Below are 13,422 nucleotides of genomic sequence, written 5' to 3'. Positions count from 1 at the left end.
AAGGAAAACACTTTTTAATAAAATGGACCTAATGACTTAAAGCAGACTAGGCTGACACATGGCCTGTGATCGGTATAGGATCAAACGACGAATGTGGAATGGAAGGCAGGTGACGAGAGAAGAGAACATTTGTTATCTAAATGCACACCTGCAGACAGCTTGGTGGAGGAGTTTGATATTTGCATCTGTTCACAGTTATTACATTATTATTTTAAATATACTCCCTCTAATTCTAATTATGCCATATATGTTATGAAATAGGCACAACCATCATACTCTGGTACAGTTGTTAATACTTGATATTAGTTATTACCTATGATGATCGACTGCCTAATACACGTACAAACCTGTAGCAACCACACAACAGTGCAGTGTTACATGGAACAGAAGAATGAACAGTAATCTGTTGTCTGATCCCAGTTTTATTGTCAATACCTCTTCTCACAGGGAATGGGGGTGGAGACACTTCAGATACCATGGCAGGGTGAGAGGTCAAACATCAACTGTTCTCCAATCATGGACCCGAGAGACAAGTGATTTGAACCAATGGCCTGCCGTTCTAACAGTACTACATCAATTACACCACTTTACTACACAGTGAAATAACATGCAATGTTGTCTGTGTTTGTAGCAGTAGCCAAAATGGTGAGCCCAGCAATATAAAGTAGACACAAGTATTTGCATGGAATGTTTCTACCCTGGTAGTTCCCGTCTGAACCATTCCCTTTAACGATTTAACACAGGTATATTTATACAGATATTTGAGAACGACAAATGTAGTATGCAGGTAGCAACGGCAAGTGCTGCTGTGACCAACATGGAAACTCAGTTCATCCCACTCCACTCCCCCAAAATGCACACTGTAAACAATACAGCAAAACAATTAAAGAAAACAAACATCACAGACTTGAATTTACACACAACATGAAAAGAGAAAATACTTTTTCTCATTTTTGATTCTTTTTGTTTTTTTACACAACACGTTCTCTGTTTGGCCTCGGAGGCACAGAAATAAATAAGACCATAGGACTTAAGCTTAAGCCCTGTCAGGAAGTGAGGATGACTGGGGGGGGGGCCTTCTAGCCAAACAACAGAGGGCTACTCAAAGAGCATGTCCTCATCGGCCTCGTCGGTCAGCATGTTAGAAGGCTCTGCGACGGGCCCCAGCTTTGCTAGCCGTGCGGCGATCTCCTTCTCCGTTCTCTCACGCTGTTGCTTCTTCTTCTCTTGGATCTTTTTCAGCCTGATGACCAAAACCAGAACAGGCCAGAGCAGTTGAGCACAGAATGACTCACACAACACCATTCCTGAATAGTTCCATGAAAATGACACAATAATGACTTCTGTCTTTGAGTCATCTACATATGATGTACACCAAAAAAAGCTACCATGAAGCACAACTGAGGCATAGGAAGACAATGGTATTGTCATTGTGTTGAATGTAGGACACAGTAACTACACAGGAAAGTCCCGGAAAAGGAAGTCTGATAAGTAACAAAAACTTGGCCACCGCCTACACAAGAGGATGTAGCGATCATCAGCACTGTGACATGCCCCCTCACCTGTAGAACTCCTCTCGTTCTCTCTCATCCAGCTCAGTGACGATGTAGGTCAGGGTGCGCTCAATCCTGGGAATGATCACTGTGTGTAGGCAGACAGACAGGAAATTGTGGGACATGTCTGGACCGAGCACTAGAAACACACGGGTGTGTGTTCTGTCACAGTATTACATAACATTCTACAATAGTTATAAAGTTGTTGTCAGCTACATTGATTAATGACTGCAAGCAGTAAGTGCAGATTGTGTACTGATTGATGGGAGGGAGTTTTACCATGCTCAATGGCATTGACACGGCGGTTGGTGATCTTAATGGCTTCATCCAGTGTGACAAATGATGTCTGTGGACAAAGAAATCTTCACATGTTAACAGCCACTCACAATGGAGTACCGAAGCCATGATGTAGTGTTGTTAAGGCTGCCATTTCACTGGATCTAAACTAATCAATCTAACCAGTGTGGTGACCAAAGTGGTGGCTTTCTTAATCTATTTAAATAATTTCACAATGTTTCCAAGACGTTAGTATATATTTCTTACACTGTAGGAATCACATACTACAACATATACAGTATTCATACCAAATCAAATTCATACCGATAAAATTTGTGACTACAGAGTTTTATTTTAGCATGGGTTTCCTCCGTAAAAGAGACCTGCATATACAGTAACTTCACAGCATGCAGTTAAAATCCTTATATTCAGGGACGTCAGGGCTCGACATTAATGGTTGCCCTTGGCTACCAAATTCTTACAAGTGGCAACCAGATTTGGTTGGCTTTGGCAACCAAAACCTCATGCGTGGTTGCCAAGCTGGCAACCACCTTTAACGACTTTTGAAAGTTAACGTTGAGCCCTGACGAACATGTCATGGCTTTATTTCTGAGGCAAAAAACGTCACTCCAAACAGCCGTCAGCATTTGATAAGACGTGAAATATCCACTGGGATTTTGTTTCTTACTATTACACCTGACAGGAAATCTGTGTTATCTGGTTGTCAGGTAAAACACTTTCAAATGGCTATACCCTACATTTATAAACCATTTATGAGGTAGAAACGATGCCACATGTCTAAATGCAATACTGTCGATGCCACTTCAGACGTTTGTTTAGATCCAGTGACACTGCGGTCATGGAGACGAACATCACACTTCGGTACTCTATTACCTGGAATTACCTGATTTACTAAACAGTGATGGGACAGGAAATGTATTGTGAGAGATAGGCACCCTCTACCTGCAGGGAGGCCAACTCTACAAGCAGCTCCACAGCTTTGGCATAGTTCCTCTTCAGACGAGACAGCTGCTCTCCTCCCCTGGCCAGACCGGTCAGCTCATAGCCTGGGATACAAGTGAGACGATGAGGTTGATAGAGTCTACACTCTACAAAGTGAATTAGTTGGTTTGCTGAACTAAAAAATATCAAGTTTTGTTGTATTCAAACCAGCAGACCTAGTATGGGTCTTTCTTTAACAGATAATCCTAATGGCACCTGTCATTTGTAAGTATTACAATAAAGCACAATTTGATGATCCACAATCAGTGGATATCTTGTTATGATCTTGTAGTCTTTGTGAGAGATTAAACCCCTTACTGTCTCCTCCTTCCTGGTAATGCTCAAACACTGGGAGGGTTACACCTGAGAAAAGAAATGGATAGTACTTTAACACACAACAGTTACGAAAAGTGTGTAGTTAAGGAGATGGGTCTTTGGATTATTTTGAAGAATGTCATTCTGTTAAATTATTTGCTGGAGGGACTAGCACGTCTTCGAGCTGGACACATCCAAACCACATTGTTTCAGTCACATTTATTATGCGGGTGATGTGATTTCAAAACCAACCGGCAACATTGTCCTTCTTTGCTCGAACCTTCACCTGAGCTTTATTGACATTCTGAATGACCGTAGTGCTGTGGAGACAGTGGACCTCATGAGCATATTAGAGAAACGCACCGTCAAAGACATTTTCTTATCTAGGGGTCTGCTCCTTACCTGAAATCCCCAGCAGCAAATTTGGCCTCTGCTAAGGAGAAGGCAGCCTCTCTCATGACCTCTCCCATCAAAGTCTTAGTCTTAAGAGAAAGAAAATGAAATTACAATTAAATGTATTACGCATGGAGGTGCAGATGCCATTTAAGAGAGAAAAACAACTGTTTACAAATTAACTTAAGCTCCATCTGCTTCTCTGACTAAAAACACATATACAAAAAAATACCCCCTTAAAATACAGGGTTAATTGTCACGATTGTAGGATTTAATAATATAGAGGTCATAGATAGATAGATAGATAGATAGACACTCATTGATCCCCTAAGGGAAATTCAAGAACTAATTTCAGTCTGCTTCCAAATGAGGGGCCAGTTAGAGCACATTCTCTGGCAGTTTTGTAGTAGTGCAGTGCACATTTGCAGTTATCTGTTATGTTACCTCAATAATTTTCCTAAGGATCTGTCTAAAGCGCATGGCGAGGGCATCGGCCTTTTTCTTGAGCAGGTTCCTGCCGGTTTGGGCTCCTTTCAGTCGGGCCTTCATGATGGTCTGAGCCCTGTAAATCAGAGAAAGATGTCATAACAACAGTGCACGCGTTTGAACAACTACCACGTACCATGCCAGTTCTATTACCATTAGTCTATACAGAATAAATGTTGTCTGTGTCATTCATCATTTGGTCACATGTAATGTCACAGAGGATCGTAGCCTGGTAGTCTAGGAACGACTTGACAGTAGCATATTACACACGCAGATAGGCACAGCCAAAAACTCACATGACTAAAACGTCTTCCGTTTTTCGAAGAGATTTTAGGCCAGATGATATTTATGTACACTGACTGTCTCGTATAAGTATGATGACTAACATTCTGAATTAAAACAACACAAACATTCTGAAAAACTACCATTATTCGGTTATTTTCGATATATTCAAGACATATTGCGACTGATTGACAAGCTAGCAAATTATTTACTGAGTCTTGATGGAAACTAACAAGTCCCTTACAGTGAACATGTGCTTTACTTACTATTTGCAAGTACAGTGTATAAAGACAATCGCCATACTTTTACATGTACAATGTAATATGATTAACGCGAATGAAAAATAACACTAGTTAACCTTGCATCAAACTAGCAGGCTAACGTTAATGTAGTCAACGATACTTACATTCTCGATGGGAAAACATCGATACGGTCTTTACTCGACATCTTTTCTTCGGATTACCTACAGTAAACTAATCCTAATGGGTCCAAAAGTATGATATCCTGATATTCAGAGATGCTATATCGCGAAACAGATTTATCTTATTTGAAATGCTATTTATCTGTCGTGATCCTCACAGTCAAGCAGTAGGGCAAATAAGATCAGCTGATACCCAGTCATGTGACACAAACCCGTGGGTTCCCTGACAGCAGGATGTGAATGTATCTGGAAGAAGTTAATTCACAGCACACATTTTTTTTATCTGCCTGTGTATGATACAAAATCAACAAATTTGTTTTGTATACCAAAGACGTCCTGGCAAGGAGAGGGGCATTTTAAATGCCGTAGGCATACTAAGCCTTGTGTAATATGTCTGATATTATTATTTAAAATACTTTTCCTCATTTGACTATTCCACACAAATGTATAATATAAGAAGATATGAGCATCTTCGTCTCAATGATGAAAAGAATGGCAGAGCCCATTTACCCCTATCAGAAAAATGTCTTTGGTTTATGGATTGCATCAGCGGATGGAGTTAGATGATGGACTCAGGTCATGTGGTATGGAATTGCTTCCGGGTGAACTCTAATGTGGTTCGGTGTGGATTGGTGACTTGGATAAATTTGAGCAAAGTTGAAACCAATTACTGCATTTCAGTGGATACACATCACAGGAACAATCCACCGAATTAAAAAGACTTCATTGTTTAGTAACTAAAAAGTAAAGGTGAGTTCATCGGTAGAAAACTTAATACAAAACACAGCATTCTGTCGACGAATGAAAGGTGTGAGGCTAACACTAGCTAACGTTAGTCTGCATGTGCCGCATGACAGTGGGAAGTAATATAGTGAAGCAGATGGTCCGAAAATCAGAAGTAAATTGTACACGATCTGTATGAATTACCTGTGAGGTTGGACCTTACTGTTTGTAAACATATTGTTGAGATGATATTAGGGATCATACACTTTGTAGGTATAATAGTTTGCAAATTATCTGCAAGCTAGCTAGCATACTTGGGTGGAGTGGCTAATATGTTACTCCACCAAGCTGTACTTAGCTGAAAGGCTAGCTGTGCCGCTATTTTTACATTGATAAACGTCACTTAATTGTGTGGGGAAACTGTCGGATAGTAATTCTCATAACAGGGGTCATTGGTTGCGTCTTGGGCTGTATTGTTATGAGTTGCATTAGCGGATTGACTTAGAAGATGGACTCATTAGTCAATAGGGGTCATAGGTTGTTTTGGGCTATTAACTACATAAATGTCTATGTCGCTTGTGTCTCCATGCAGCGATGCCGGGGCTTAGTTGCAGGTTTTACCAGCACCGGTTCCCTGAGGTGGAGGATGTCGTGATGGTGAACGTGCGTTCCATCGCTGAGATGGGTGCCTATGTCAGCTTACTAGAGTACAACAATATTGAGGGCATGATTCTGCTCAGTGAACTGTCCCGTCGACGTATCCGTTCCATCAACAAACTCATCCGCATCGGTCGCAATGAGTGCGTGGTGGTCATCCGAGTGGACAAGGAGAAAGGTGAGCTCACTTCTTTCACCTAAGGCTGTGGACTGTTTGACGTGGTTAGTAGTCTCTAAGTGATGTTTTCCTGTCTTAAGGCTACATTGACTTGTCCAAGAGAAGAGTGTCACCAGAGGAAGCAATCAAGTGTGAGGACAAGTTTACCAAATCTAAGACAGTAAGTCAAGCAGTCAATACACCCAGAAATAAACCTGTCTACCAGTTCATGTTGTCCATCCAACTCGAGCATGGTTGTCTGTTTGGCTGAGCATGGTGTAATCAAAATATTTCCTTAGAACATCCTTGTAGTTCAGAAAAGATGTAGATGAACCTCTAAGTTCAAACTCATGATTGGTGCCTCAGCATTTCATCAGATACACCTACACACATCAGATTCATAACTTTTTGTGACACATGACATAGGAATAAATTGACACATTACTGGTATATGTTGCATGAATTACATAAAACAATCAGTTTGTGTTGCATGCATGTGGTATTATTCCTTTGAAAGATGTAGTGAATAACAGGATGTGCTACTGCATTGTTAGTGCAACACTAAGTGCTACTCGCATAGAATAGAATAACAGGTCAAGCCAAGTCAAGGGAGGGAGAAGAGGGGTAGTTGGGATGGGGAAGAAGGTAGTGGGAAGCACTGGATAAAGCATGTCCATCTGTTAGTAGTGCTAAGAGAGGAGGTACTCTCATAAGAGTTGGGTCTTCAGGACATTTCTGAAGATGGAGGGATGCCCCTCCTCTGGTAGGAACTGGTAGCCCCTGGTAGCACATTCCAGGATGTGGTATACAGGTTTAGACAAACTTGATCTAACCTTAGCTCTCAGCCCAGTCCAATTGTATTGGATATGAGTAAATGACAATCCCAAAATCAAATCATGATGTAGTAGGCCAAAGGATTGTGAGTTTGTAGAGGTACAGTCGACAATTCTGGCCAAAGGCTTTTTTTTATCTGAACTCAACAGGCTGTGAAATTATACCCCTCCCTTCTGTGCAACTGCAGTAACATGTTGATGGGCTGTAATTGTGTATGGGTCTTAAAAGCACGATTTTGCATTGAACAAGCCAGACATGTGGACTCGAGTGACATGACTTGGACTCGAGTCAGACTCGAGTCATGATTTTAATGACTTCATACTCGACTTGATAAAATTCGGCATGACTTGCGACTCGACTTGGACTTGAATGCTATTCACTCGAGACTTGACTCGGACTTTGCCTCTTTAACTTGTAATGACTTGACAGGTCTCGAGTCAAAAAATGAATTTCCTGATCGTGGACCAGTCACCCCAGAGATGCTTTCACCTCGCAACGAAAAAAACAAAATACACATAGTGGACACAAACAGGCAGAGCACAATGATCAGTGCTGCTGTTACCACCACACGCATCACACACTGTGTGTAGGGCACCAAGAGACAGAGGAAGGACCAATAATAAATAAATATTAGCTTTACTGCAAACTGATTTGTATTTTTGTTAGAGAATGTTTACAATGTCAAAATGTATCAACAGCATGTTACATAAGGATGATCCAACTTGAACGTATGCTAGCAGCCTACTCCATTTAATTGAGAATGTGTCTCAGCGCGCACGAAAGGGAGAGAAACGTGGGCCTATGAAGGGAAATCATGAAGGAAACAAAGACGAGATTAGAGGAAATTGCGGATTTATCTGGTACTCACTACTGTTATAAACTGTGAGAGCCAGGGCACTTTGACATAGGCTGCAAATGGACAAGAATATGAAGAGTTGTCTTTGCTTTTGTGTAATGGAACTGGTGAGTCTTGAAGTCTTCAATAATTCGTTTACATGAAGCACATGATATTATGCCGATTGAAACGCATTCCACGTAGCTAGGTGGCTACTGGCTATACCAGGCTCATAATTCACTTTTAATTGCAAACAGAAAATGTCTAGCAAGCATCATGTCATTACATGCTTTTATTTCCAAAGGAATGAAAGCTGTTTGTGCCAACTTAATATCATGCGTATCGTTGTTAATATTGTGCTATACATGTGGCACAAACAATGTTAGAGTTTGTGGACTAGGCTAGCCATAGCTATATTTGAATGGAGCTGGTAGTGACAGTGCACCTTTTACAAATGAGTTAAACAGCATCACATGTATAGTATTTAAGAAATGAATACTTTAAAACAAAATTACTTTGTCATTATTATCCTTTAAATAAATAGAAGTGTTTTACTTTTACCTTTGTGGTTACTCAGTAATTTTGTGATTTATGCTGTATTTAATATGCCATATAAGAAGCTTTAATCGCAATTAATCTAGATTAATTCATTTTAATTCAAAATATGAGAGAAATTAGTTATTTGTTTTAATTGTTTGACAGCCCTAATAAAAACGTAAAATATTTAACTGCAGCAATTTACTAATGTAGCCTATGTGACGATTCTTCTCGTCACCATTTATTGTAATCATTAACCATGACCTTGGCTTCCCTTATGAGTCGCCACTGGCAGACAGCCTAAAGAATTGTTTGCAGGCAAATCTGTGGCCTAGCGCAGTGAAATGCCATCAGTTAAATTAGTACTCATCCTTACAGTGGACACCGCAATTTGGAAAAACAATATATATTTGCTGCTATGAGTGTCTTGTAGCTATCCGTTTCGTACAGATTACTCAGGTATGCTCATGCGTATATTTCACAGGTATGCACATGCATATATCGTAAAAGATTTCAAGACAAAACCATTGAACATATTTTAATCTGTATTTATAAAAAAAAATACTGTAGATTAGATTGATGTGTTAAAATTGTGATCGATAGTCTAATAATAGCATTATTAAGTGAAGAGTACCTGATGACTTGTTCAGGACTTGAAAAAGATTGGGACTTGGACTCGACTTGGCTTTGAGGTGACTTGGACTTGGACTCAACTTGCCCTTCTCTGTCTTTACTTGGGACTTGACTTGGACTTGACTGCTAAGACTTGGGACTTACTTGTGACTTGCCAAACAGTGACTTGGTCCCACCTCTGGAACAAGCTAGACGTTCACCTGCGTTTCAGGCTTTGGTAGGCCATCTTTTTTATGAAAGTGTCTTGCTGAGCGTGGGGTCTACTCTGCTGTGTTGTGTGTTTGTGTCCATCCCACGGGGTGCTCCATGGTCTGACCACTGGTACAAGTGTGTGTGTGTGTGTGTGTGTGTGTGTGTGTGTGTGTGTGTGTGTTAGGACTGTATAGGTGGGAATGTTTGTTTGTTTGTTTGCTTGTTTGTTTGTGGTCCATAAAATGATGAACTGCGTGCTCATTCTGTGCAGGTGTACAGCATCCTGCGGCACGTGGCGGAGGTTCTGGAGTACAGCAAGGACGAGCAGCTGGAGAGCCTGTACCAGAGAACCGCCTGGGTCTTTGACGAGAAGTACAAAAAACCTGGCTATGGTGCCTACGATGTCTTCAAGCAGGCTGTGTCGTAAGTATTACACCTGATCCACACTAGATGAATTTGGGTAGTGTTGATAGTTATAATAATAATAATACTACTACTAATAATATTTTTGATTTGTGAAGCACCTTTCTCAAACCCAATGTCACTCTACAGGGGAGCAAATATTCTTATCTATATTCCATGCAGTTATATCCATAAATGAGTACTCCTGCCGTTCTCCAGAGAGTATATGTTCATGATGTTGGATGCTTATTGAAATTCATTTCAGGGACCCCGCAATCCTTGATGGACTGGACTTGACGGAAGAAGAGAGGAAAGTTCTCATTGATAACATCAACAGGCGACTCACTCCCCAGGCTGTCAAAATCAGAGCAGGTACAACCCAACATCACCATCCAAAAATGTCACAAGCATCTAGTGGCAGTGTGGTTCTCAACCTGTGTGCCATGGAATTTTGATGAACCCAATGCACTTTTACACAGGCTTATAAAATGGGCCAGAGCGCTGTTTTAAATGAATCAATGACAGCTTCTAAATCAAAACAGTTTTAAGTAGTCATAAAGTGGTTGTTATAAAGTAGCTTAATGGACTATAGATTTATTACGCAGCTCAGTCAACATCATATGAGCATATGCCTTTCACTGTGGTCTCAGCCTCACTCTGAATAGAAAAAATGTGGGCATAATAATGATAATATGATACTTTAAAAAGGAGAGGGCACAATGCGCTCCTCATGGATAAGGATTGCATTGGCCGTCCAAGGTTTACACGTGTATGAACAATGGGACAGACTAGTGAAACAATGGTAATAATGAGACCCCATGATTAATGTTGCGTGTGATATCTTGAGCTACTGGGACCCTTGGGGATCAATAAAGTATCTATCTATCTAATCTGACTATAAAATTAAGAACTTGAACTCGAATAAATCAACTATAGCAGAGTATTGGCATGGCATACGAGATGAGAATTAAACCAGTAAACCATAAAGGTAAATGTGACCATTATTTATTTCTTAATGAGATTGTCCTTTTTCTCATAATACATTTGCTTCCCTTCAAGGTTGGATTGTTCCTCATTGTTTTCATTGTGAGATTACAATAAATCACCAAAAGATTATTTTTTAAACCAGTTTTTAGTCAACTTTGCCAAAGGTGCCATTAATTCTGGAGGGTGCTGTAAGTACTGATCGGTGTGCCCTGGCATTTTGGTTTGCCCTTTGGTGTGCCTTAGCCTCCAAAAAGTTGAGAACCTCTGGGAACATCTAGGGAACTTGTAGCCTAGAAATAGATAGATAGATAGATAGATAGATACTTTATTGATCCCCAAGGGGAAATATGACCTGCTTGAAATCCACATTTAAGAGTTACTTTCCACTGAAATCCTTAGCATCATAAAAAAAAAAGTCTGCTGATCTGTATGCATTGCTTGCTGAGCTGGGTGTGCCAGTCCTTGTCCTTGGAATGCCTGAACTTGTCACGGCTGCTCTTGCTTGACCAAATACACCTAATTAATCTCATTGAAGGTATTATAATTACAGAGTGAGTTTAATCAGGTGTGCTGATGCAAAGAGAGAAAAGGTAAACATGTAGAGCACTGGTCCTTCAGGCATCGGATTATTAAACCCTGCGCTAATCAATATCTGTGGTTTCCTGTGTTGGTTGAACTGAAGGTGTACTCCCTCAAGCTTTTATAAGAGATTTACCCCCCAACCTTGCTCCGACTGTTTCAGATATTGAAGTGGCATGTTACGGGTATGAGGGCATTGATGCAGTGAAGGAGGCTTTGAGAGCAGGACTCAACTGCTCCACAGAAGCCATGCCAATCAAGGTAGGAGGCATCAATCTCCTGCATGTCTGTCCTTTAGGTGGAAGTCTTGTTCTTGAACAAACATGCTTTATTTCTGTGTAATGTTACTGTGGTAACTTCAGTATGTGTGTACTTAGTCCTTGAGCTAGACCTCATAAATTTGATCAATCTAATGTCACCAAAATGAAAATCAAAAAGAATTTTGAACTTGACTTTATCTAGCATTAGGGTTTCTGTACTTGAGATGTATGAAAATTACTGCATATTTCAGTAGATAATGGATCATTTACATATTAACAAAAATATGGACTTAATACAAGTATAAATATTGACTTCACCTGTAATATATCTTTGCATAGACATGGATAGGGTGATAAATCACTAGCTTATTTTCTAAGTCTAGGGTGGTATACCTTGCCAGAAATCACTGAGACTTATTCCCCTCAGATAGCACCGACCAACCCCTCTGGCTCAAGGATAATATCATGACTGTGGAGTTCTTTTATGATGTACTTTGCAGACTGCTTCCATGACTCATGATTCTATTCATCAATGCTTGACCTCCAGATTAACCTGATTGCACCACCGCGGTATGTGATGACCACAACTACGCTGGAGCGCACGGAAGGTCTGTCTGTGCTCAACCAGGCCATGGCTGCCATCAAGGAGAGGATCGAGGAAAAGAGGGGCGTCTTCAACATTCAGATGGAGGTAGATGACTAGAATATTCTGTCCAGTTTTGTGAGTGTCTACTCTGGCACCAAATGATCTAGCTGAACTTTTAAGCAAGTAACATTAAAGTGGGTGATAGTGGGAGGTAATAAAATAAGGGTGATGGGATCTTTAAAAACAGTTTGTTTGTACTCATTGTTTCCACTTCATGTTATGATGCCAAGGCAAAAAAACGTTGAATGCCATCTCTACTGCACAGATCATTTAGCCTCACATTTGCTTGTTTTTGCGTGCCCATAGCCCAAGGTTGTGACTGATACAGACGAGACCGAGCTTCAGAGACAGCTGGAACGTCTGGAGAGGGAGAATGCAGAGGTGGACGGTGACGATGATGCAGAGGAGATGGAGGCGAAGGCTGAAGACTGACCAAAGCGAACCGAAACAAATGCGATGCAAGAAACATTTGGAGAGAAGGGGGACCTGCCCACCGCCCAACACACTCATCGACCTTTCAAAAATAAGAACTGAGTTTTTTTATTCCATGACCCATTCTAGACCGACGTGAGATTCACCTCATAAACCACTTCAGGACATCAGCAAAATCCAGACATACATATGCTATTTGGAAAGATTTGATAGGATAATTTACTGCCCTTAGATACAAGATACAAGTAAACATTACTCTACTCAACAGCAGTGGCCTTCACAGTGTTGTGTGTGCAAAAGTGATCCTCGCATCCTCACCTTCCTATACATGTGACCGTGAGATGGGGAGGATGTGAAGGGGTTTAAACTTCTGTTTAGACCAGCCTTCTGGCCCTATAACGCATTGTAAAATCTGTGCATGTATATAGGGGTGGTTTGCTCTTTTTTGCTCATATGAATTCAATAAATAAAACATTCGATATGACTGTCATTTGTTAGCAAAGGGTATTACGGCTCCTACACACAGCTGTGTGCGTTGGGATGCGTCTCCAGCAACGCATTCACTTTTCAGTTCGGCAACGGATGACGTGAGCCCATGTATTGTGGGTCCGTTGCGTCGAGTTTCTCGCGTTGAGAAGTTCAGCTGTTGCTGCACCGACAGGCGGCACCGGCCAATCAAGCCAATCGACGGACGGCACCAACCAATCAAATTACGGTTATACTTCAAGTCATTTGCATAGCTACCGTCGGGAACACCCACTGGCATGCGTTGACAGAACGCAACTGTGTGTAGGAGCCGTTACCAAGAAGAATGTCTTGA

The 13,422-nt window shown here is 40.9% G+C and overlaps 2 protein-coding genes across 2 annotated transcripts; one reads left to right on the top strand and one right to left on the bottom strand.

Annotated features, from left to right (window-relative positions):
• Positions 1-404: 404 nt before the first annotated feature.
• Positions 405-4,941, bottom strand: atp6v1d (ATPase H+ transporting V1 subunit D). The gene is made up of 9 exons (XM_042094918.1): positions 4,714-4,941; positions 3,984-4,101; positions 3,549-3,628; positions 3,399-3,466; positions 3,150-3,194; positions 2,793-2,896; positions 1,833-1,899; positions 1,563-1,641; positions 405-1,243 (listed from the first exon to the last, which is right to left on the bottom strand). The coding sequence occupies exons 1-9, from the start codon at positions 4,752-4,754 to the stop codon at positions 1,099-1,101; spliced, it is 747 nt and encodes a 248-aa protein (XP_041950852.1). The 5' UTR covers positions 4,755-4,941; the 3' UTR covers positions 405-1,098.
• A 373-nt stretch (positions 4,942-5,314) lies between these two features.
• On the top strand, positions 5,315-13,081 carry eif2s1b (eukaryotic translation initiation factor 2, subunit 1 alpha b). The gene is made up of 8 exons (XM_042094917.1): positions 5,315-5,478; positions 6,044-6,286; positions 6,367-6,446; positions 9,568-9,719; positions 9,964-10,070; positions 11,428-11,525; positions 12,072-12,215; positions 12,477-13,081. The coding sequence occupies exons 2-8, from the start codon at positions 6,046-6,048 to the stop codon at positions 12,600-12,602; spliced, it is 948 nt and encodes a 315-aa protein (XP_041950851.1). The 5' UTR covers positions 5,315-5,478; positions 6,044-6,045; the 3' UTR covers positions 12,603-13,081.
• Positions 13,082-13,422: the final 341 nt, after the last annotated feature.

This window comes from Alosa sapidissima, chromosome 6, assembly GCF_018492685.1.
Source record: "Alosa sapidissima isolate fAloSap1 chromosome 6, fAloSap1.pri, whole genome shotgun sequence".
Classification (NCBI taxonomy): domain Eukaryota; kingdom Metazoa; phylum Chordata; class Actinopteri; order Clupeiformes; family Clupeidae; genus Alosa; species Alosa sapidissima.
The sequence above is the reverse complement of the archived record's forward strand: the minus strand, read 5'-3'. Positions and strand labels throughout refer to the sequence as shown.